The sequence below is a fragment of the Neospora caninum genome, chromosome XI, assembly GCF_000208865.1.
Source record: "Neospora caninum Liverpool complete genome, chromosome XI".
In the NCBI taxonomy this organism is placed as follows: Eukaryota; Apicomplexa; class Conoidasida; order Eucoccidiorida; family Sarcocystidae; genus Neospora; species Neospora caninum.
This window is the reverse complement of record NC_018397.1, coordinates 537,659-559,977: the sequence shown is the minus strand read 5'-3', so window position 1 is coordinate 559,977 and position 22,319 is coordinate 537,659. Positions and strand designations below refer to the sequence as shown.

At 52.6% G+C, this 22,319-nt stretch overlaps 5 protein-coding genes across 5 annotated transcripts; 3 read left to right on the top strand and 2 right to left on the bottom strand.

Annotated features, from left to right (window-relative positions):
- Nucleotides 1–487: 487 nt before the first annotated feature.
- Nucleotides 488–3,049, top strand: NCLIV_053820 (DEAD box RNA helicase, related; the record flags this gene model as incomplete). Its single annotated transcript, XM_003884934.1, has 1 exon — nt 488–3,049. One exon carries the CDS (start codon nt 488–490, stop codon nt 3,047–3,049), a length of 2,562 nt encoding a protein of 853 aa, XP_003884983.1.
- Nucleotides 3,050–5,611: 2,562 nt separating this feature from the next.
- Nucleotides 5,612–7,560, bottom strand: NCLIV_053810 (Os03g0795800 protein, related; the record flags this gene model as incomplete). Its single annotated transcript, XM_003884933.1, has 3 exons — nt 5,612–6,117; nt 6,642–6,769; nt 7,397–7,560. The coding sequence occupies 3 exons, from the start codon at nt 7,558–7,560 to the stop codon at nt 5,612–5,614; spliced, it is 798 nt and encodes a 265-aa protein (XP_003884982.1).
- A 2,477-nt stretch (nt 7,561–10,037) lies between these two features.
- NCLIV_053800 (conserved hypothetical protein) lies at nt 10,038–11,259 on the bottom strand (the record flags this gene model as incomplete). Its single annotated transcript, XM_003884932.1, has 2 exons — nt 10,038–10,286; nt 10,603–11,259. 2 exons carry the CDS (start codon nt 11,257–11,259, stop codon nt 10,038–10,040), a joined length of 906 nt encoding a protein of 301 aa, XP_003884981.1.
- Nucleotides 11,260–13,405: 2,146 nt separating this feature from the next.
- On the top strand, nt 13,406–18,121 carry NCLIV_053790 (conserved hypothetical protein; the record flags this gene model as incomplete). The annotated part of the gene is made up of 6 exons (XM_003884931.1): nt 13,406–13,625; nt 13,934–14,002; nt 16,419–16,658; nt 17,125–17,202; nt 17,592–17,745; nt 18,052–18,121. The coding sequence occupies 6 exons, from the start codon at nt 13,406–13,408 to the stop codon at nt 18,119–18,121; spliced, it is 831 nt and encodes a 276-aa protein (XP_003884980.1).
- Nucleotides 18,122–21,112: 2,991 nt separating this feature from the next.
- On the top strand, nt 21,113–22,319 carry NCLIV_053780 (conserved hypothetical protein; the record flags this gene model as incomplete). Its single annotated transcript, XM_003884930.1, has 3 exons — nt 21,113–21,158; nt 21,460–21,708; nt 22,090–22,319. The coding sequence occupies 3 exons, from the start codon at nt 21,113–21,115 to the stop codon at nt 22,317–22,319; spliced, it is 525 nt and encodes a 174-aa protein (XP_003884979.1).

Below are 22,319 nucleotides of genomic sequence, written 5' to 3'. Positions count from 1 at the left end.
CGCTAAAGAATTAGAGGAATGTGCATATCTTCAGCCTCTTACCTACCGCATTTTCTGTCTGTGACCTGACTATTCAACTCTCTGCGTGGAGGCCTCGTGTGGCGTCAGGTTTGGGAGGGACGTCTGCCTTTGTGCTGGCAGCCGCGAACGGCCTTGAAATTTCCTGGGCGAAACCCGCGGCCGCGTACTAAGACTATACATTTCAGGCAGTTCTCCGTTTCCTGCGCCTCTCTGAGGAGTCCCTTCTTCTCTCCCCCGCACTCCGCAGAAATTCTGTTCTGCCTGGAAGAAACGTGCGCGGCGTGACCCGGTGCGCCTTCCGCATCGTTGCTGGCCGTGAACCCACGTGTACGTACACCTGACATTTGGGGACCAACCCAGCTCCGTTTCCCCCCCCATCTGTGTGGCTGAGTCTGCAGAGCCAGCGTGGAAGCTGCGTTGTCGGCGCGTTAGTCACTGACGCGAAATACAGACGAGAAAAGTGGGGATGGCGCCCGAAGCGGACCGGCGCATGTCTTCCCGCGAGGGAACCGACGCCCGTTCATCCGCAAAGAGAAAGAAGCGCATCGGTGAAGAAGGCGACGCGTGCACAACGGAAGCATCTCGTCCGCCTCGCAAAGAGGCGAGCGCCGTCGAGGAGAAGCCTCTCAAAAAGCGAAGGCACGCGAATGAGACTGCTGAGGAGGCGAGTCCCGATGCGGCCTCTGTTGCCGCGTCTGCGTCATCTTCCGCGGCTGCGGCCAAGAAGCGTTCGAGAGGCGAGTCTTCGGACGCGTCCTCTTCGCCGTCGCACAAAGGTGCAAAGGACGAAAAGAAGGCCAAGCAGCTTGGCAGCGCGTCCACAGACGACGCTCTCCCGGCGTCTGAAGCAGGTCTGCTGTCGAACTACAACTTGTCGAAGCAGTCGCTGAAGTCGCTGCAGAGACGGAACATCACCCACCTTCTTCCTGTGCAGCAGGCTGCGTACAAAGACGTTTTTGCGGGGCACGACTTCATCGGGCGAGCCCGCACCGGGACGGGGAAAACCATTGCGTTTGCGCTGCCCCTCGTCGAGCGCGTGTGCGCGTCAGTCGGCGACGCCGGCCTGAAGAGGCGGGAGAAGCCGCGGATCGTCGCACTCCTCCCGACTCGCGAACTGGCGCAGCAGGTCCACGAGGAGTTCGACACCCTCCTGGGCGGGCGCCTCGCGTCAGTCTGCCTGTACGGCGGAGCCGCGGAGTATCCGCAGCTGCAGAAGCTGCGCAGCGGCGTCTCCGTCGTGGTCGCGTGTCCAGGCCGCTTCAAAGATTTCATGGATCGCGGCGAGATCGGCGGGAAGCAGCTTGAGGCCGTCGTGCTCGACGAGGCGGACCGGATGCTCGAGATGGGGTTCCGCGAAGACGTCGAGGAGATCCTGCAGTGGACGAAGAAGGAAAGAGAAGCGGACTCGGACGACGTGCCTCCGCTCCAGATGCTCCTCTTCACTGCGACGCTGCCCCAGTGGGCGCTGACGCTCGCGGACCGTTTCATGCGGAAAGACCGCGTGGTAGTGGATGTTGTGAAGCTGCAGGAGAAAGCCAGTGCGGCGTCTTCGTCGTCTCCGGCCGACGCGAAGAAAGGCACGATTGAGCACCTGGTCCTCTTCTGCGCCTGGCAGTCTCGCGCGCACGTCCTCGGTGACTTGCTGTCGCTGTACACGCCCCCAGGGCGGGCTTCCTCGGTCATCATCTTTGCGGAGACGAAGCAGGAAGTGAACTCGATCGCCGTGGCTTCCAACATCCGCCACTTGTGTGCTCCTCTGCACGGCGACATTCCGCAGAACCAGCGGGAAGCGACGCTGAACGCCTTCAAAAAAGGAAAGTTCGCGTGTCTCGTGGCCACGGACGTCGCGGCGCGCGGTTTGCACGTGGACGACTTGTCCCTGGTGATTCAGATCTCGCCACCGAGGGACGTCGACACGTACATCCACCGGGCGGGCCGAACCGGCCGCGCAGGCCGAACAGGCGTTTGCATCACTCTCGCGAAGCTTTCGGACGTCCAGTTCCTTAGGCGGATCGAACGCGACGGCGGCTTTCTCTTTCGGCGGGTCGGAACGCCTCAGCCGCGCGCTGTCCGGCGGCAACTGCTGCTCCAGCACATCGACAAGTTGCAGGGTGACAGCGAGGAGGTGACGACACGTGGAGACAAAGAGACGGAGCGCGAACTCAAGAAGGCCGTCAGGAAACTGCTCGAGACCGTGCCGCCCGAGAGGGCTCTTCTGCGCTGCCTCGGGGAATTGATGCGCGTCACCGAGCAGAACAAAGGCAACACAGGCAGCGAGACGCGCGGCGAGAAGGACGAGGAGAGCGCGAACAAGAAAAGCGCCTCGCAAGGCCCGATTCTCTCCTGTCTCAACGGCCGCGACGGGTTCAAGACGTTCCACATGCAAATGAAGCGCATGCACGAGCCGCTGCGAGGCTGCGGCTACCTGTGGAGGGCGCTGAAGGACGCGTTCCACGGACGCGAGGAGCACGAACTTATTGAAAAGATCCAGTGCATGACGCTCTGCGAGGACGCGAAGGGCGCCGTCTTCGACATCCAAGAAGACGATCTGCCTGGCTTCGCTGCGAAGATCTTAAAGCCGCTCCAGGCTGCCAAGGGGACGAAGAAGGAGGCCAGCGACGAAGAGGAGGCGCCTGGCAACAGGAGGCGGGCTCCGTCCAGCTTCGCCTTCACCATTGAAGAAGTCGAAGAGCTACCGCCTTTGCAAGACGCCCTAGCGGCCCTCAGAGCCGGCGGAGACGAGAAAGGAAACGGAAGCCTCGACAGCAGCCGGAATCCAAATCATGTCTCGGGAAGACGAGGCAGAGACGGAGACCGGGGACGAGGCGGAGACAGGGGACGAGGCGGAGACAGGGGACGAGGCGGAGACAGGGGACGAGGAGTCGCGAGAGGACGGGGCGGGGTGGGAGACAGCGGAAGAGGAAGAGGAGGGTTTTCCAGTGGCCGAGGCGGGGGAGGCGACAGAGGCGGAAGAGGCGGCGTCAGTCGAGGAGGCGCGGGCGGGTTCGCAGGCCGAGGGCGATTGTGAGCTGGAAGCAACTGGGGGGCGTCACAGTTGTGGGCATATGTTCACAAGCGCAGGGAGAGACCAGGGATCCCCCCCCCCACCCCCCCGTTGGGTCCTCTCCCTCTTGTTTGCTCTGTCTTATCTCGCGCGTCGAGATCTGTGGAGTCATCCATTCTTGTGGCTGTTTTCGCCTGTGCTTCAACTGGCTACCTTGCTTATATTTCGCGTTTTCTTTTGAAGAGAAGCGGGTTGCCTTCCGCTGTTAGAGACGAAAGCTCCGACGCAGCCGAGGTGTAAGCATGTGAGGACTACGCGTGAACGGGGAGACCCTCGCTCGGCCCCAAACGGGTTTCTCCATTGTTTGCGTTTCGGATACACTGTTCCTTGGCGAAAAAGAAACCACACAGCTTCATCTGAAACGAGGCCGCGGCATCTTTCGTATCACTGCTTCTTCACATGGCCCAGTGGCGAGTTTCATGGTCTTTTTCATAGAGGTCGGGCCCCAGAGGCAAGCGGCAGGCGGCCAGAATGGCGCCTGGGTACCACATTGTCTTTGTAGAACACCACCCCTGCGTTTTTCGACGGCCCCGCGCCCAACGGGTTCCGATCGTTTTAGCTTTGTCAGCGGGGCTCCAAGCAAAAAAAAACTCCCCCCCCCCTCGCTTCTACAGAAGAGTTACGGATCAGCAGCGCTCTTGCCTTTTCCTTACCTTTCACTGTCCTGAACCTGCCCTGGCGCCACGCCAAGTCAGTCGCAAGCATATTTTGCCGAGGAGTCGGGGCCGATCTTGAGTCGTTTTAGGGTCTATGAACCTCACAGCAGTGGTCAGAACCTGTGTATACATGGTCCAGGCTGGTGCAGTCAAATATTCGTCTCAGGCGCTTGTTGAGGTATGTGTTCCTGCTGACTCGGTTTCCTTGGTTTCCACGCTTGCCTGCGGAAGTTCGGCCGGTGTCTCCCTTTCTGGTGTTCGCCACCCTCTTCGGGTCCCGAAGACACTCTGAGGTCGGACAGCTCCTTTGTGGTCTAGCTGTTCCCACACAACTGTGTGCTTTGGTTTAACACCCGTAATGTGCCTTAGTTTAACACCGTAATTTAACCGGTGACCCGCTGGGAAAGATGCTGCACATGGCACTGGGTTCTCTTCCTGTTTGAAGCACGGTCCTTTGTTCGCGATTCGTGTTTTTTCAGTGTCAGGCACGACAAGCAGTCTCATGCAGCACTCTCATCAGCTAAAGTGCGTTCATCTCCGCGTACATGCCAAGTCGTCACCAGTGGTGCTCCTTTGAGTTACTCAAGACGCACGGAGACGTTTGAAACCAAGACACCAATCTTTATCAAGTTCAGATCACATCTAAGGCTTCGGCCCCACGCTGCACACATTCGAGAAAACGCCACGCTTAACTTGGAAGCGAACAGAGAACACCAACGCATGGGGTATATCCTAGACACGCGAGCACAACCATCAGATCCATAGCCCACGTCTCCCGGGAGAGCAGTCGGAAACTCAAAGACCCAGAACAAGCACATCTTAAGCGCTTCCAGATTATCTGCGATTCTATCTCATACGCTGCCCCGTGTTGTTCTGTGGCTTCAAACAACCTGGACGACCCACACGGGCATCTCAATTTCGTCTCTTCCGATGTTCTGTTCTGGATATCGGAAGAGAAAGCATTATACACAACGTCGGCTTTCGGTTGAGCTTTCTTCCATTAGCGGCCCCTTGCAAAAGCAATTATTGAAAGGACTCTCCACACGGGAATTGATGAGGTGACTCGATACAAATCGACACTCGTTCCCCAGAGATTGCCATGCCGTTCAGGAGACCCTCGTCGCAGCTACATGAGGGCAGGCTGCATTTACAAGTGAGGAAAGGCGATCACTTGGTAGCTTTTCGTCTTCCTCGCGATCACCGAAGGTACTAGCCTTCCTCTCAGGTCCGGGGCAAAACGTGACAAGATGACGGGCTGACTTCTCACATCTTCCTTTGTGCTGAAACCCGCGGGAACCCGACCATGCAGAGGCAGAAGACAAACGAGAATATCGTCGCTATACCGTTTTTCCACTCCTGTGAAGATTCCTGTTTTTCCGGGCACGCGGCCCGATCTCTATCGCGAGCGTCTCCCTATTCTTCGCAAGTCCATTCTGCCCCATCGAACGAGCGCCCCCGCCCCACCATCATTTAAAGATTTCAACAATTCCTCGTTATACACCCGAAAAACCTGCACGTCACCTGCATACGCAACTTTTCTGCTGTCCTGTGTGGCCAAAGCACTGACCGTTCCAAATTCATGAACCCTCCCGCAGGGTACCAACATCCCCATACATGCGACGGCTGGTGTAGAAACTAATGTAGCTGCGCTGCCCTTTGACGGCCATTCCGATGTTTCCTCCTATCCTCTGTGTGCTTCCGTACACTCGTGGCGCGAGTCCCCATGCTCCTGCGTCCTCCTGTGAGCGTCTCACGAAACTTCAAAAACAACGGAGCCGCTGTTGCAGGCAACGGTTATCTCATGTCTAAAGTCTCCCCTCGACCCCTTTCCATGCTGTCTCCTTTCTGCGCTGCGTGAGATGGCCCTCGCCTAGTTATTGTCAGTGGCCGAGGCGACGAGCCGCAAAAGATGGAGGAAGATGGTGATGATGTCGACGTAGATCATGAGAGCGGCGACAATGTAGTCATCTTCGCTCAGACGTAGTTTCCCTCTGCCCACAATGAGCTGGGTATCGACAACAAGGTAGATGGAGAAGAGCAACAGGGCGAGGCTGGAGTAGAGAACTTGAGCCCACTTGGGCAAGAAGATGCAGAAGAGGCCAAAGATCATCAGGTTCAGCGCGAAGATGAACAGGACCCCGACCCAGGACGTGAAGTCGTACTTCACTTGGCAGGCGAAAAGGGACAACCCTACTGTGATCACTGCTGTCCCTGCCACTGCTATCAATACTGTCTTCTCGCTGTAGTGCGCGGTCACCGCCGCCACGAGAACGGACTCCGCTAGCGTGAACACACATAGCAGCAGGTAGTTGAAGGGAAACCGGCGGGAGGCGCCTTCGCAGCAAACTAGGGGGATCGACGTCACCAGCAGGACAACTGAAAGACAGTGGAAAGAGACAAAAAACAACGTCGCCTTCACGCCATACGACTTACCAGTTGTTTAGCACCACGTATTCGCGTACGATTACGATTCATATGTCGTCGGATCAAACGACTGACCGGTTTTCCCGCGGTGGGGCACACACAAAGACATGAAGCACATATAGATCTCAGAGATCGGTATGGCGCCGACGGCAAGACTTCAGAATGACGTGTACCCGTAGAGACTCATGGACGACGTTTCGGGATACTGAGGGTAATTGTAGAAATAAAACGGCGCGAATACCAAGTAGCGCGAGACACACGAGCAAACAAAAATGGAGACCCATTTAAGTGTTCGGTGAGGAGAGAGCAGAGACGATGGGACGCGGATCATGAGCACACTACCGCGCTGTTCCGTGAGGACAGAGTACCTGAGTACTCCAGTGGTGTCAAAGGAAACAGGGCTGGGACCGGCTGAAACGCAGGAAGAGCAAAACGACGGCTACGAGTGAAGATAGGGACACAAACAAGAGACTCACCTCCAGCGGCGATTATGACGGGCTGTCCGTGGGTTAAAAACCATGCTCGAACAGGATCTACGAAAAGAAACAGCGCAGTAACCGCCGCCGTAGTGATCAGCTGCAGCGCGATGATTGTATAGACCTTCCTGAGGGAAAAAAACAACCACAGAAAGGGCTGAGCAAGGTTTCGAGATGTGACAGGATTCACAGATAGCGATACATGACGCTACCGTTTCTGTCCGGCTCCATGGATTTTCCGTTTTTTGAGCAAGACAGCCGCTTGATGGAGTTTGCAGTGGAGGGACAAGATCCTCGGAAACGCCTTCCCCTTCGTCAGCAAGCTGACACCGGAGTGCGCTCTGCATGAAAAAATCTCTTCTCCCCATTAGGTACCCATCCCGCGAACAAGGGAATACAGACGCAATAGAGCTACATGGACGGTTACATATATCTATATATAGCCACGAAGGAGAATTGAGGAATTGCTGCTGGCATTACTACGGGTCTCAAGAAGACATATTCCCGGACGACGGAAAATCCACCTGGCAATACAGTTTCGACGATATGAAACACGATGCATCGACTTGAAGAGAGGCAAAAAAGAAGAGGGCAGGTATCCGAGGACTGAATTGTGGACCGTACAGCGATATAACGCTATTTTCCGCGTCCAGCGTCACATACTGGCGCACAAACGAACCGAATAAACACCCCAAGCTCTTTCCTCGACCCACTCTTTCTGAGAGAGACAAGCGCTATAGGTTAAGGGACCTTACCGAATGAAACCCTGTCTGATCTCTTTGGTGAAGATTCTCTCGTCGATTTCTTCTTGGGCTGTCCGCGCGGCTCCGCCGATCTCCGGGTCGTAGTACGAGGGCATCCGCCCGGCTGGGGCGGGGCCGACCCCCGTTGCTACTGAATTCTCGGATTTTGTATCCATTGCGTCAAGAAACAAACAAGGAGAAAAGCGATCGAAAGGAGACACGGAGGGAGGATGACGTCCAGACGGCAGTAAAAAACGGAGGAGGATACGGAGCGGCGTCCACGCGAAAACAGACCAGAAACTCTGGACGCAGGAGAAGATGTCACAGAAGAAAAACTACAAAGGAATTTAAAAATTTGTAGAGACAAACACACGGGACAAGGTCTCGTTTCTCTCCAGCCGGGTGGACGCTGGCTCGATTTTGCCCTGTCGTTCTGCCTAGTGCTCACTCTGGATCTTCAAAAGCCACGGCCAGATACGATCCACTTATTCATATACGAAACGCGGAAAGTCATGTCACCCTTTTCACCGAACAACTAGAAAATGCAACCGGCAACGTTGGTGTACATTTCTTTTTGTCGAGGCTCCCGGCACGCAGTGAACTCGCGAACGCGTAAAGACTGCGTGGAGATCCTCATGCAGAGGGCCTTCCAGCGAATTGATCTCGAGAGGCTAACCAGGTCAAAAAAGTGTAACGGCTTAAAAAAGCTGCTTCTGACTCGTGATTGTCTGTGTATCGCGAAAGAGACAAGAACGAATGTTGAGCTCACCTACAGCGTACTCCAGACACCCCCAGTGGCGAGCGCGCTCACAGTTGGACAGCGCAGCCCTGCAAGCGCTACCGCTGGTGACGTCCAGTGACGGATGTCACAGACGGAAACCTGCACACTGCTTGTGGTTCTAGATTTTTCCTGGGGCTATATGACCCATGAATTGACCGTGATTTGGTGTTTTAGGGTTTTCTATTACGGCCGCGCATCCCAAAGTGTGCACCACCTTTCCGCCAGCTGTCAAGCTGCTCGCAGCTGGATTGTCGGTACCACCGAACGAAAATGCCAGCACTGCCTTGGCATTTCTGGGCGATGACTCTCCTGACTTCAGTGGAATCGTCTCTGTTGGAGAGGCTTTTGACAGGCTGTGAGATAGGGAATTTCATGTCGAACTAGACCAAGGTGGCAAGAAAACTGAAAAGTGAGAGAAAGCAAGGTGCTTCGTCATGGAGGGCACCGGAGCTTTTTCGTGTGCCGAGATGCCTCACCAGTGTGTTCGTCGTGTCTAGACTTGCTCCGTTCAAAAGGGTTGGCTTCACGGGTGCTACGTAGCTGAACTCAGGCTGCGTCTGGTTCCAAGAAACACCAGCACTAGGAGTAAATATTCCACAATATTGTCAAGTTCGAAAAAAGATCCGACCGCAACAACCGATGAAGGTCACTTCAAACGCCGGTAGTCGGAACTGGGTGTATGCAGTTTCTCTTGTTTTATTAGTCCCTGCCTTCTTTAAACTCGTCTCATTTGAGCAACGCGTCGACTCCGAGTCGTGGGAGCATTCCACACTTGACATAGCTGCTTCGCTCGGCATTATCCAGACACGTGATACAGTATCAAATTCTGTTACAATACAGCCCGAACGCCTTAGCCGGCAAATAGAGGGCCGTACGATATTCTAGGGGGGAGGGGTGGAGAGGCTGTGGGGCACTTACATAATACTGAAGGTCTCCAACAATCGCCGGCACTTCACTACAAATTAAGGGACGCCATGTCGCCTCATTCTGTCTGAATGTGGCAACGATGTTACCGCCACGTCCGTCTCACATCTCTCGAGAGCTGCAAGCGGTCCGTACAACTGACGAGGCTGCTTTCGGCTGATTAGCCTTCTCTGATATCTCCAGTAGAGTCCTCGTCAGGGCAGAATGCACATGGAGAAGCTATGGGTTCGACTGCAGCGTTCCCGTATGTTTCTAAGTAGGCATCTGTTGTTCTTGTGCTCAGCCCTTCATGTTTTTCATCTTGATCAACTCACGAAGGATACCCCAAGAAGAAAGATATACATTGCTTTCTTTTCCGAAACTCCACTAGTTTTTCACAATCCACATGACCACATTGCAACGGGACACACAAAAGGAGGTGCAAATCGACTGTTGTTGGCAACCTTAGCAAGTATAACTGCTGTACCAGCAAGCATTCTTGCAACAGTTTGGATGGCACTTCACCGGATCATTAAATCACTTGCAAACTTTGCCTCGCTTCGTTTGGAGAGCCCAGGAATTTAATATTTCTGAAGTGGGACTGAAATCCATAATCGTCGAGTGTCTTGGGCCCCATCTAGGCAACAAGCTTTCATCGCTTCTCTGGCTCCGCGGTAGGAAACAATTTGTGGTAACAGTAGCTTCTGCGAGCCAGTGGCTCAAAAACAACAGCAACTGGCTCGTCGCAGCCACAAGTGTCTGCTAGTGCTGACATAAACATGGGCCCTGAGTAGTACTCTACGAGTGCCTGCAACTCAACGAAAGCCCGGGAATTGAGTCTTCGCTTGATGCCCGACGTGGGTGGTTGACCCAATGGACTGCCAGGCACTCATGCGAAAGACCTCAGCTGAAGAATGTGTTGTTTGACCTCCAGTTTGGCTTCATTGAAATCCTGTCTGTCACCCCATGTTACGTTCCAGAGATTCCCATCTTGAGATTAATGTTTCTGAAGCGGTTTTCCTGTGTGGTCGGGAAGCATCGACTCGGCGCACGACAGCATTCCGGGTTCAAAGCGCATACCTGAAGCAATCCATAAGCGATGTTTCCCGCGCTGGGAATGGTGGCTACAAACTGTCGTGCAGCTTGTGCTGTTGTTGTTGCCGGTTGAATGGCTGCATCAATCCTAGTAAACAGCAACTTCTTGAAATACTCGATATGCTGCGAGTCAACACACGGTCAAAGTGTATTCATTATGAGGACATAGCGAAGCAGACGAAGAGGAGTGATGACCATCCACTATTGACACGAAATCTGGGTATGTGTAATTCTACAGCCGTTGATGCGTTAACCGGAGCCGCACTCGCAGCGCACCAGGGACGGCTTGGTGCGCTAATAACGGAAACAATACTCATTTCTTGGGTGCTATCTTGTAACGTTAGCCCAGTGCTAAAACGCTTGCTCACAAGTAGCGTGCCCGATCGTGGCCGACCCAGTCTGTCCTCACTCCTTGGTCACATTGTGTTAGGTTACCTACCTGCATGACACTCATTGAACTGTAAAAAATCGGGGCATAAAAAAGAGCTTGTTTCTCCATGTCGCGGGCCAACACCTCGTCCCGACGTGCGATTGCATCTCCTCGAGCTGCCAAAATGGGAAACGAATATAAAATTGTAGTGTTGAACAGGAGGTCGTACACGGAGAATGGCGCGTCGTATGCCCAAGAAGCAAACTCGTTGTAAACTTTCTGAATTCCTTCTGATTCCTCTCGTTTCCAACCCCATCCTTGGGGTGGGGTCTCTTTGAGGTCCCTCCAGGAGTCCACCCAGGACCTCCAAACTCGCACAGCCGTTCCCCAGAATAGTTCTTCCAGCCTGCCGAAGACTTTAGGCGGAGTTGCAGCGACAATCCGATTCCGCATGTCCTCGTCCAAGATAGACTGAAGAAAATTAGTAACGGTATCGACACCTATGGTCTCATCGATAGGGGGAGTCGCATTGTGAATCAACGGGTACAGTGTCGTAATATTGCCGAGCTGGGCGTAGTAGCGAGTGAGGGCGGGCAAAAGAGGCTCTTCCGTCGGTAGCAATTGACTGGTGTTCATGTAAGGAGTTTCAGGCGAGAAAGTGGAATTATAGAGGGGCACGGCAAATGGAAGGAAGCTGGGATATGCATTCTCTTCGCGGATGCTCATGGTTCCCGGAGTTTTGGGGGCCACAGGAGTATTTTGGACTCGGGTACCACCTGGCGTCACATTGGTGTCGAGAGATTCGCCGTTTCCAAAAAAATGTTGGTAGGCATCAAACTGGGGGGCGCCGCTTCCGTGTGTTCCTCGGGACGGTCCCGAACGCAGCGACGGCGGGGCACGCTCCTTCTGATCCGTCGGTAAAGCTTCCATCTGCTTCAGCACATTGTGCATCTGCTTCAAATGATACGCTCTTGTATCGTGCTTTTGCGTTGCTTCTGCCAGAAAGCCGATTGTTCCGGACTCATCAGTAGTGCGACTTGCATCAGCCGACTCAAGCTGCCGATTCCGAAGCTGCCGATTAGGAAATAGTCCAGTCAGCTTTTCGTCTGTCTCTTCTGGCTCTCCGGAGGAGCGAGGCGGTCCCTCGTTATGTCCTCCGTCATTTGATCTGTCGGAAAAGTGGGCTATAAGGGATAGAGTGACATTGGCCCCACCCGTTGTGCTTTTACCTGGTCTGGTGTGTTGAAGAACATGTGGTGAGAATCCATTCCGTTTGTTGTTATCTGCCACGGCTGACAGTGCCCGGGTCATGGGGCGTATCGGAAACAAATCCCCAATAAAGCCAGCCCGCAATAGCAGGTGCGCCTGCTGGATTGGCAGATCATCGACTACTGCTGGAATGGCATCTACAATCGATCTTTGAACAAGCGGTGTCAGGATCGTCCCGTGCGTGTAAAGCACGTTGCTGCTTATTGAAGGCGCACCAGCGATGGACAATAACAACCCACAAATAGCGGTGAGAACTGGAATGCCATTTGAGGCGAAGAGGCAATCCGGCAGGTGTTGAGTGGCGCTTGCAATCCTAAATGTGCACATTTCTCTGGGAGCCAAGTTAAAGGAACGGAGCCCCCGCGGCTTGCGATATTCTGGGTTGACTGTGAGAGCGTTGGACACATGAAATGCCACCAGCAATCACTACGCACTGCAAGGAATCTCCAGGACACCCAGAGGCGTATCCACGTTAATGGTGTACGAGCACAAACAACGTGCATATGAAAGAGAGAAAACGAAGAAAGAACTTCAGTGAAGAGCAGTAGTGCGTCGCGGTGCAATTCAGAAAAACACGGATCATGCAACTTTCTTCACATTCTGTTCTGTGGCAACACAAAATGTCATGTATGTACGACTTGAACGATGAGCGACATGCACCACAAAAATGCCTGAGAGGTACGAGCAGAATGATACGCAGCATGTGCCTCCTACGCGGACCGCAGGTTCAGAGGGATGTATGTATGTCCACATTTGCTTGCCGGAACTGCCCCGGCCGACACTGCCCGAACCCTTGTGTCATGCATTACAGCTGGTGAGCCAACAACAGTGCACGGCGTCTGCGGCGGCGTGTCGGGGAGATCGATTTGAAAGAGGTGAATAGCGGAGGCCTCCTGCGCCCTCTGGAGTTTTTTTCTAAAGTGTCTCTATAATTCCACGTCTTCGGCTTTGGCACACAGCTCAGTGCCACATTATGCCACATTTTGGTTTTCGGCCGTGGAGAAGTCAAACAGTCTCCTAATCGGCGAGTTCATCGCATGAAATGCTTCGTCTTTCTCGTCTTGCTGGAGGCAGACATACTTGGTCTAGGCTTTCGTCCTTCGCTGCGTAACGCACATCTGTAACATTACATCAAGGAGAGGGGCCAGCGGCACGAGCACGGGCAACGCCGCAACCCGAGCATCGCACGCCACATTTTACTTTCAACGATTCCCAGTATGCTCGGCTCTCATCTCAAATCAGGAAATCCGTCAGCGAGTGGTGCGGTAGCTTGTCCATATTTGCTCTGTCTGTGAACATGGCGGCGGCTGCCCGCTCCTGTGTTTTGGTGCAGATTGCAGGGGTCTAACAGAATAACGATGGCTGTTCACTCACGTGTTCCCGATCTGACGCATATTGCGTTTCAACTCATGTCATTTTCTTTAGCGATTCGCGAGGGTATTGATTCAACAGGGTTAGCTAACCACTAGATAGACATATGCATCGTCTTTATATAATCACACTATATTCATGCCATTCAGGCTCTTCTGGTGTAAGGCCAGCTAATGGATGAACTTTCCGCCCGCTTATTATTCGTTCCCCTGCCAGGACACTTCAACAAGCAATGGACGGCCATTCAAAACCTCTTGCCAGAGTACTGGCGCCTTTTCTCGCCAGTCTCCTCTTTTTTACCATAGCAGCGCTAGCGCGGACGTCCATCGCCGCCGCAGGCATCGTTGAAGCTGTCACAGAGAGAGGACTACCAAGCGAGGAGACAGTTAGCCCTGTCATATCTCCAAGGGAGGGAACCTCCATACCACCCTCAGCAGTAGCTGCTGCTCCAGGTATTTGTTAGGGGTTTCCTTGACCTAGAGTGACAACAATTGCTACACCGTGTACGATCTATCATGTCAGAGGGTGATGTGCTATATGTCCCATTCCAACCATGGACTTCCCTTCAACCTCACGTTTTCGTCGCAAATGCCGAACCGTTGGAGACCTTTTCAAAACGTTATAGAGTCGTGGTCACAGCCGGACTTCATGGTCAAGGTGCATATTCCTTGAATCGAAGCATCCAAATAGCGAAGGTGTAGGCGAGACCCGCCAGTCTACAACCGAAAGTGCGCCGAACTGGTGTTCGTATGTTTGTCAGAGCCAGCACTACTGCGCCTCTCACCAACACGCTTACAGAAGAACATCATTGTTGGAGAGTACACCTCAGGTAAGCGCATACCGCACCCATCTGTTGCACAGCCGGCACTGAATACGCCGGTCCAGTGTACGTCAGTGCTGTCCCGCTTAGGATTATCGGCGCCTGAAGTGGAGCTCGATTTCGGACTGCTGTTTATGAAACTCCTTTCGGTCCCGCACGCTGGGCTGACGTCTGGCATCATGCGCTCTGTCTCATCATTGGACATCACCAACAACCAACTACGGCATTTTTGTGGTACGCAGGATATAACGGGCGACGAATATTGATTTGTTGGCCGTTCGTCAGCTCGCTTTCTGATGGTGAGTATGCGGAAGACGTGCTACAGTTGCCGGCTGCATTTACCAAGTGTTCCGTTTGATAAAGCTGGTTAAAGTGATCCCAGTCTCTCTTACTGGCAACCTGTTCCATGAATTCGACCAGATACGGAAGTCCACCTCTCTCGCCACAACATTCACAGGAAACGGTCGTATGGGATTGTCACGCCTGATTTCATGCGCTGCCAGAAGCCGGCGTCGCCGCACTTCATGTATTCCAGCAGTCTTTCCTGCAATGTTTGTGCTCGCCAGACGCAAGCGGGAAGATCACAATCGCCGGTATGCTTCCCGAGAGCCACCTGCAGCCGTAGATTCAGGCACCTCTCTGACGGACGAAAACCACCAGAGCAAGTTCCTGAAGTTAGCTGCAGCCTTCTTGTAGAGTTCCTTGTACTTTTGCGGAAGATGTTTAAGTAGTATCGTCCATCGGAAAGACACTACGATGTCCCTCACAAACGAAAGATAAGGGAAGTTCCGACAGCCGATTGGAACATCTTTACGGAGATGATTTTAATAGCATCCGATCTCTCATACGTGCTTTTGCCCGCTGCAGCATCTGAAATGATGACTGCACTCACAAACGGCGCAGAATTGACCTCTGAGAGCACACTATTTGAGGAGAAGCCACTATGGCTGTTGTACGCTTTGAAGGACAGCCTTGTTACGGAGCGGATTTTACAGACAAGGCTGACAGCACTGTGTAAGTCTGGATCAATTACAGGCACGCCTTTTCGGGTTTTGTCATGCCAGTCTGTAATTCACGGACTACTTGCGAAGAAACATGGATCAGACAGCAGGAGGTTTGTGACTATTTCTCTCTGTTTTTGGCATCCTTCATGCAGACGACCAAATGGCAGCGGCCGCTAAGCAGGAACAGACGGGTAAGATCGGATGCCCCTCACTCACAGAATCGTCCGTCTGCAATCAAATAATACGACAAGCGTTTGAAAGCTACACTCTTACGTGGGAGTGTCTATTCAGTTCAACTTCCGTTGCAGCTCATACCGTGGGGCTGGCGCGGCCAGGAACAAGACTTCGATAAACGACGAGGACGTAACGATTTTAGATCGACTGGCACAGATATCAAACATAACACTAATTTACTGAGTTAACTAGAACAAGGCTGAACTACGTTTCACACAACGGTACATCTGCCTGTGCGTCTCACATGCGGATTTCCAGCTGCTTTGGAGGCGTCCGGCACATACGCTAGCTGCCTTCATCCGGATTCGGCAGGTAACGACAATCCCCAAAGTTGGTGGCATACGCTCTGTTGCTCAGTTTTGAAACCCAACAATCATACTACGTGGTACTGGTAGCCTAGAAAGTATATCCTAACATCATGCTAATATGATGAGACAGTCCTTGCTGACAGCTTCACGACCTCAAGCGCTACCCAAGGAGGGATACAGGACGCTGCAGAAGCGCAAGGACCCCGGTAGTGTCGGGTCAGAGAGGAGTCAACTTCTCCGAAGTCAGTTGCATCCGTCGATGGCTCTCGTATCTTTGCTGTCTTTGCTTGCCGCAGATAAAATATCACTCTCTGAGAGAGGGAAGAACGAAGCGGCCGAGGACCTTTGGCATACATGTGAGTATACAATCTATCATGAATCATCGCAATCGTCAGGCGGGGTTCAGAGGAAAAAAGTCAATCCCTCTGGTGGATCGCGAAGGTAATTACATACTGGGCCACCAGGAAGTTGGTGCTGGGCAAGTCTGCGTAATAAGTGCTGTTCAGCGCTCTTGCGTGCACGTTAGCGTGTGTGCTAGAGGAAACACCAATGAGAACCGATCAATCTTGTATTTGGGCAACAGTTCCGCCAAGTGGCAGCTCAAAAGACGAGGCCAGCGCCGCGCCCTTTAGGATCACTGGGCCTCACAAAATTACACAGGGACGTGGCTGATTATGCGCTATTACTAGCAATACGGAATATATCAATAGAGCTGATCAATTGTTAGCGTCTGTGGTCCGGTGACAACGGTTTACGCGTATCGTTGAGTTCTGCTCGAGACCGAGCATGCGTCACCGGCAACCGGCTGCATAACCTTAGGCGTTGAAACCGTTAAAATGTTACCGGCTGATACGATTTTCTTGCATTGTTTCCATGCAGTCGACCATTTTCTTAAAAAAGAACGCGATGACGGAGACCTCCCTGGATATTTTGCCACTGTCTCCGGTCTGGCGTGCCGGGCCGCAGTCGAAAGCTTTCTTCGTGCTTACAAAGAAACGCGATTCGCTGAGGAGTCTCTAGCACCTAACGGAGGCGTGGAACAGCACAGGGCGACATGGATAAGTGACCTCCTCCCTTCTACTAGGGTCAAAAGAAAATTTTCGCTCATGAAGCAGCAAGGTGAGAGGGGAAGTGAAAGAGTACAATATTGTGCTCGGAAATGAATCGCAGCAGCAGTGCCCCACTGCCAAAACGAAAACGCTGCTGAATTTACGTCCCTGCGGGGACCATACGTAGCACTAGTACGTTGAAGCTGCTTTCGATCTTTTATCTTTGAGTTTGTCGTTCCTACCAATCATTTTGTTTTTCCGAAATGCGTTCGATCATCCAAAGGCATATCCCTCTGAATCTGCAGCCGCAGTCGTTCCCGCGGGTCGTCTGGTCGGGTTCCTCGTCAGTCTGAGTGGGTATCAGCGACGGGCAAAGCCCCAGTTCGGTGGACCTCAAACCCCCTGTGTCGGTGACCTTGGCCTGTTGGCTCTTCCTTACGGGAATGTAGAACGGCGAGAGTTAAGCCTTCCCTGTTGATATACTGACTGCATGGACGCACGTCGTACAAGGTGTCTCCCTGGGTCATTGCCTTCAGGCCGTATATTCCTGACTGATGTCAGATTGATGAACATAATCTTCCACATCAAGGCAGTCACCGCCCGGCTTCTGAGGGGTAGGTCTTGCAGAAACGGTCTCCCATAATAGGTATCTTGAAAGTTTCCTGGTGGGTTGGTCTGTGTACTATGACCCACAAAACAATGATTCGAGGCCAGGAGTCCCAACGCTGGCCAGTTGACTTCACAGGTTGCTCTCGTGGCCGATGAAGGTGGAAACACGTGTGTGGCTTCGTTACCACCATCCGGTTCAACACAGAGTTCTATATTCCCAAAAAGTGTTGCACACTCGAAGCGGCAGCGGTGCGTTCCACTGAGAGAGAATAGCACATTTCCATTTCATTGTCGGTAGTCCAAAAGTTGACTGCACATTCAATTCCCGGACTCAGGTTGAGGGGGTCTCATAGATTGTTGTCAAGAAATGTTATGCTCTATGATGGACCGTCAGGCTGGTCGGGACAGCGACTGTTCAAGAATCAGGCAGCGAGCTTTGGATACTCAGTGACGTGCCGAAACGATTGTGCGAACGAGATTACAAAGCACCTCAGCGAATCACATGTCGCCCCAACAACAACCAGGAAAGCTCTCAAAACAGACCGTGAGTCAGTACCTATTCAGTTTGTATTGGACTGGTTGGAGTGTCACAAGGAAAATCTCCAAAAATTACCCATCAGCTTAGGCAGCTTGGATTGCAAGGAAGCTTTTCCCTTGGGGAAAAGGCAACCGCGGGTGCTGTCTTGCAGCAACTCCCATGACCTTTCATGCAGCATCTGACAGGATAAATCACTTTCTGCCGCCCCGATCTGTTCTGGTTTGCGGACTCCCTACAGTGTTGATCCTCTTTCTATCTCACTGGTCAAGGATTATCGAGGCCACTGAAGCTTCACTCGAACGAATTTTGGGCGCAGTTTTGCTACAACTGTATCATGTGTGCAAAACGACTGGCGGCATACTATCTTGTGGAATACCGGATGCTGATCGACTAGGCATGGATCCGCACATCTTGACTCCAACGCCAGAATCTCTTCAGAGCCTAATAAAAACTGAGGTACCCGCGATTTATTTTAGCTTGCTGTAGACCACCGTTGACAAGAAAGCAGCATTTCTGGCGCCCGTAGAAAGCGTTCCTAGAACTCGGCAGACTTGTGAGTGACGTTCACATGCTGCTGGAGTGAAAATAATGAGGACGCCGTACCAGACAGAACCAATTGAACACCATGTATTAATATAACAAAGATAAGCAGGATAATATGGGATCCTTCTTGCGGTTGGACTGTCTAACAGGACGTGTCAAACGATGACACCGGTGGAGCGACTACGCGAAGGGGGGGCTCGGAATTTTGGCGGAACCTTTATTCCCCAAAACAGGGACCATCTCCAGCAATAGATGCCTTACAGTTTGTGGACCTCGCCACAAGCCTTGCTAAATCCCTTACGGATCCAGCTCTGCCAGGAAGAAATGCGTACCTCCTAGCACAAACACTATGGATAGAAGCCCGCGCGATGCAGAGCGGTCTAGCGGGTTTCGCTCCAAAGGGAACGTCGAGTTCCGTCGAACGAATGGTACCATTACTGTTTTGGCTGACGGGAGCGAAGGCACAAGTGGCGGTGAAGGATCAGTACGCGCCGCTGACATCAGTGGCTCTTCAGGCTGGTATGCAAGTTGCTTTTGGTGGACTGATGGGAACAAGGAGTACCAACTTCTCCTGTGCCGTTGAGCATGAAACTGCGCGCTGTTTCCTTCATGACATCGAACTGTACGGAATACGTGCACCGCCTGCTACGAAATACTAGTCAAGAGGTAGATTTCCTTCTAGCTGCTATCAGGTACTTGCTGTCTGCTACAACCAAGTTGCCGAGATAGGGGCTCTCGTCAACCACGGAGAGACTGAACTTGACTCTTACGGCATTTGAGATGAACACTTTTCCTTCCCGCCAGTAGTAGCAGTTGAGGTGCACGGGGCGCCATACAAGTTCTAGATTATGAGAGCCTCACCGAATGCTAGTGAATACCTCGTTACCCCAGTTTCGTTCGGTGATTTGTTTTGCGTTCGCAGTTGCTTTCCTTCACAGTCGTGTGGAGGGTTTCAAAGCCTGGGGTCTTAAACGTTTCGGCAGTACCCTAAGGAGGGGAGTCGCCAATCTCTCCCGCCGGCTCACAGGTCGACGTCAGCAAGTCCAGGAATCCATGAACTCGTGGGGCGATATCGAGATGGCGACACAAGAGCGAGTGCGTTTGGATTTGCCAAAATATCGTGGATCCTTGGACAGAATTTCTCGCTTCTCCAATGAGTTTCGTCGAAAATTCCTCGGCCACCTCCCGGTCAGCGTTAGTGCCACGTTGATGGTTCTAATGGCTCTATGGGTTCAGGATTCTCGAGCCGCAGTTAAATTCACCTTCGCCAGCGAGACAGTATCTCGAGCAAGAGCGATTCTCTGGATCATGACCTTCGTTCACCGTAAGTCTGCTCTCTTCCCTCGATCGGAGATTCAGCGAGCCTGTGGTAACGAAATAGACATGCCCCGGGTCCGCTGACGGCGGGTCTCCGCATTTGCCGTTGTGAACGGTGAGTGACCAGACTGACGATACTTCGTATCTTTTATACTTTGAACTGGGGCGACCGATCATTTAAAGATTCGTCACTATTTGCCGAGGTCAAAGTATGCGACACTCGTAGAATATCGTTGCGAGAAACAGAAGTAACTTTCGGCCGTTCAAGTAAACAGATTGACACTGTTTGATGAGTCACTGCAACACGCTTCCATTCTTCTTCATTTCTACACACGAGAGCCTCGACTGCTGCACCGTCATAAAAACGAGAACCGTCGGCCGTTCTGACGTGTTGGTGTTTGCTGCAATCAGCCCGCGGGCACATCGGTGTCGCGACTGATGCCGTTCTCTCAGTGCTGAAGAGGCACAGGGTATCAATCAGTAAGCGCATGAAACGTTATGCAGTCGCTGTCAGCTTGTGCTTTGTTGCTTCGGAAAGGAACATGTTCATGTAGCTATGATGGGCAAGACCTCCTTTATCTGAACGCTGTCTACAGCTGTGCCTGGTTGCGAGTGTGAACGATCCATGCTGGTGGGAAGAATTTGACGTTCAAGAAAATCAGGGACAGTGAGCGGCAGACTGACAGGTAGTACTTGTGGTTTACCCATGCAAGGCAGCCGTATCATTCTGACTATCACTAAACCCTCCCCTACCCCATCACTGTGCAGATTCGATGGATATCGGAGGCGCCGTTTTTGTTGGAAACGAGCGTAGGAACATTCTGCGCCTAAACAGCTCACCTGCAGCCGGGAAAATCAGGCTGACCCAGAGGAGCCTGGACAACTTTTTCACTGTATTGAGCGCGTCTACGACAAATCCCCTTGATGTTATTCGGATGGGAGCGGATCTCGCAAACACAGTGGATGCGCAACTTCAGGTATTTCTCAGGGCGTGGGCCTTTGTTTATGCGTTGTAACTTGCTGAGTCGCGTGGAAGCTACAGCCAATGTGAGACTAACTCAGCAGGCAACTGAGGTGGCCGGCGGGCAATGAGCAGGTGACTGATACGCAGTGCGCGTTTCTTCGGTGGATGCATACCTGCATCCATGCAAGGGGGCACAAAGCCAATAGCTAAGCGACTCATCTGGAGTTTCATCCTGTAGGACCCGTCGACGCACCTCTCGTTGGCACTATCGAGTTCTGGATTTCGTTGAATGTAAAAGAAGTGACCATGACAGCATACAGAATGATTTCCCTAATTGGATAATCCTACGTAGCGCCATTTTGTGTGCTTGCTCCCTTTTCGCGCTTTAGCGCAAGTCAAGCCGCCTGAAACAACACCTGAGCGAATCAGAAGCACGGCGACTCATCATGGCAAGACCGTCGATGCTGTGTGATTTGTTGGCTCTTTGCAGCCACTTTGGGTAGCAGGCAAAGGAAGAAGAAGGCCCACCGTAAATCTCGATCCCCTGACGATGATGCAAACCGAAGCCGCCGTTCGATACCACTGCGCTCACATCCGGGGTATGTGTCAACGTGAACTGCAGCGCTATGACGAAGCCAATCTAAATAACTTGTATAACTCTATACACCAACTGGCATCAGTGCCCAACTGATGACTCACTGAACGCAGTCGAACGGGCAGCTTGTGGTTCGGAGAGCACTTGTGGTGCCGATATTGAGGTAGATCGACCTGGATAAATTGCTTGTCCAGATGCACACTTTTCCTGTCCCTCTTTTCGTATATTCGGCAGCCGTTATCGGATTTTCGTCACTGCCTCACACGCGCACGAGGTACTGTGTCTCGAGCTTTGTGCATTTCCAGATCGAGTAGCGCAACATCTCGTTGCCCAGCTGCAAAAGCTCGGAGACCCAGAGAAGTACCAGGCCACCCTCGAAGAGTATCTTGGTGCGGTGCGGATGGCGCGGATCGCTGTGCCTACCGGCAAGACGTTCGTGGATCTGACAATAGTTTGTCCCTTCATGCCTACCTATCTGAAAGAGGATGTTGTCTCCAGGGAGCAACGTGCTCTCGCTATCCATGCAATATGTACGTCTCCAAAGACGCTTGATGGCGCAGCATGGCCACCCACAATATTAGCAACGAGCATGAATCTCGCGTAGCACCCGTTTTTGTCTGGGCGCAGACTGTGACTACAACCGTGACTTCTAATTGGAGCGTGAACCATCCGCAGAATAGCCAGAAATGCATGCCCACCACAGTGTAAGCGCAAACGGTGTTCCGCTAAACAGTAGCGAACAACAGATCCAGATGAATAAAAAAAATTGCGTGAGGGAGGTTCCAGGTTGATGTAATGTATAATCAATCCGTTATCGTCGGTCGTGTACCGTCATGCAATGGGACAGCGAAGATCGGGCTGCCGTTTACTGAGAATGCCGAAGGTCAACAAAGGACAATACACTATCCTTTTTCTAACAATATATTTTCTTGCAGCGAAGCTGACGCTAGGAAAAGATCTCCTGCGCCGCATTATGCGAACGACGCTCGCTTTCGTACCAATTTTTGCTCCAGTTGCTGGAGTGGCCTGGATTGGAACTGGCATTCGCAATGCAACACGCAAGTTGGCTTCCTTCTTCCGGAGCAGAACAATTGAAAAACTGCGTCTTCGCCAACCGCCTTCATGTGAGTTGAAGTGGGAGATACAGAACAAGGGCTCAATTTGA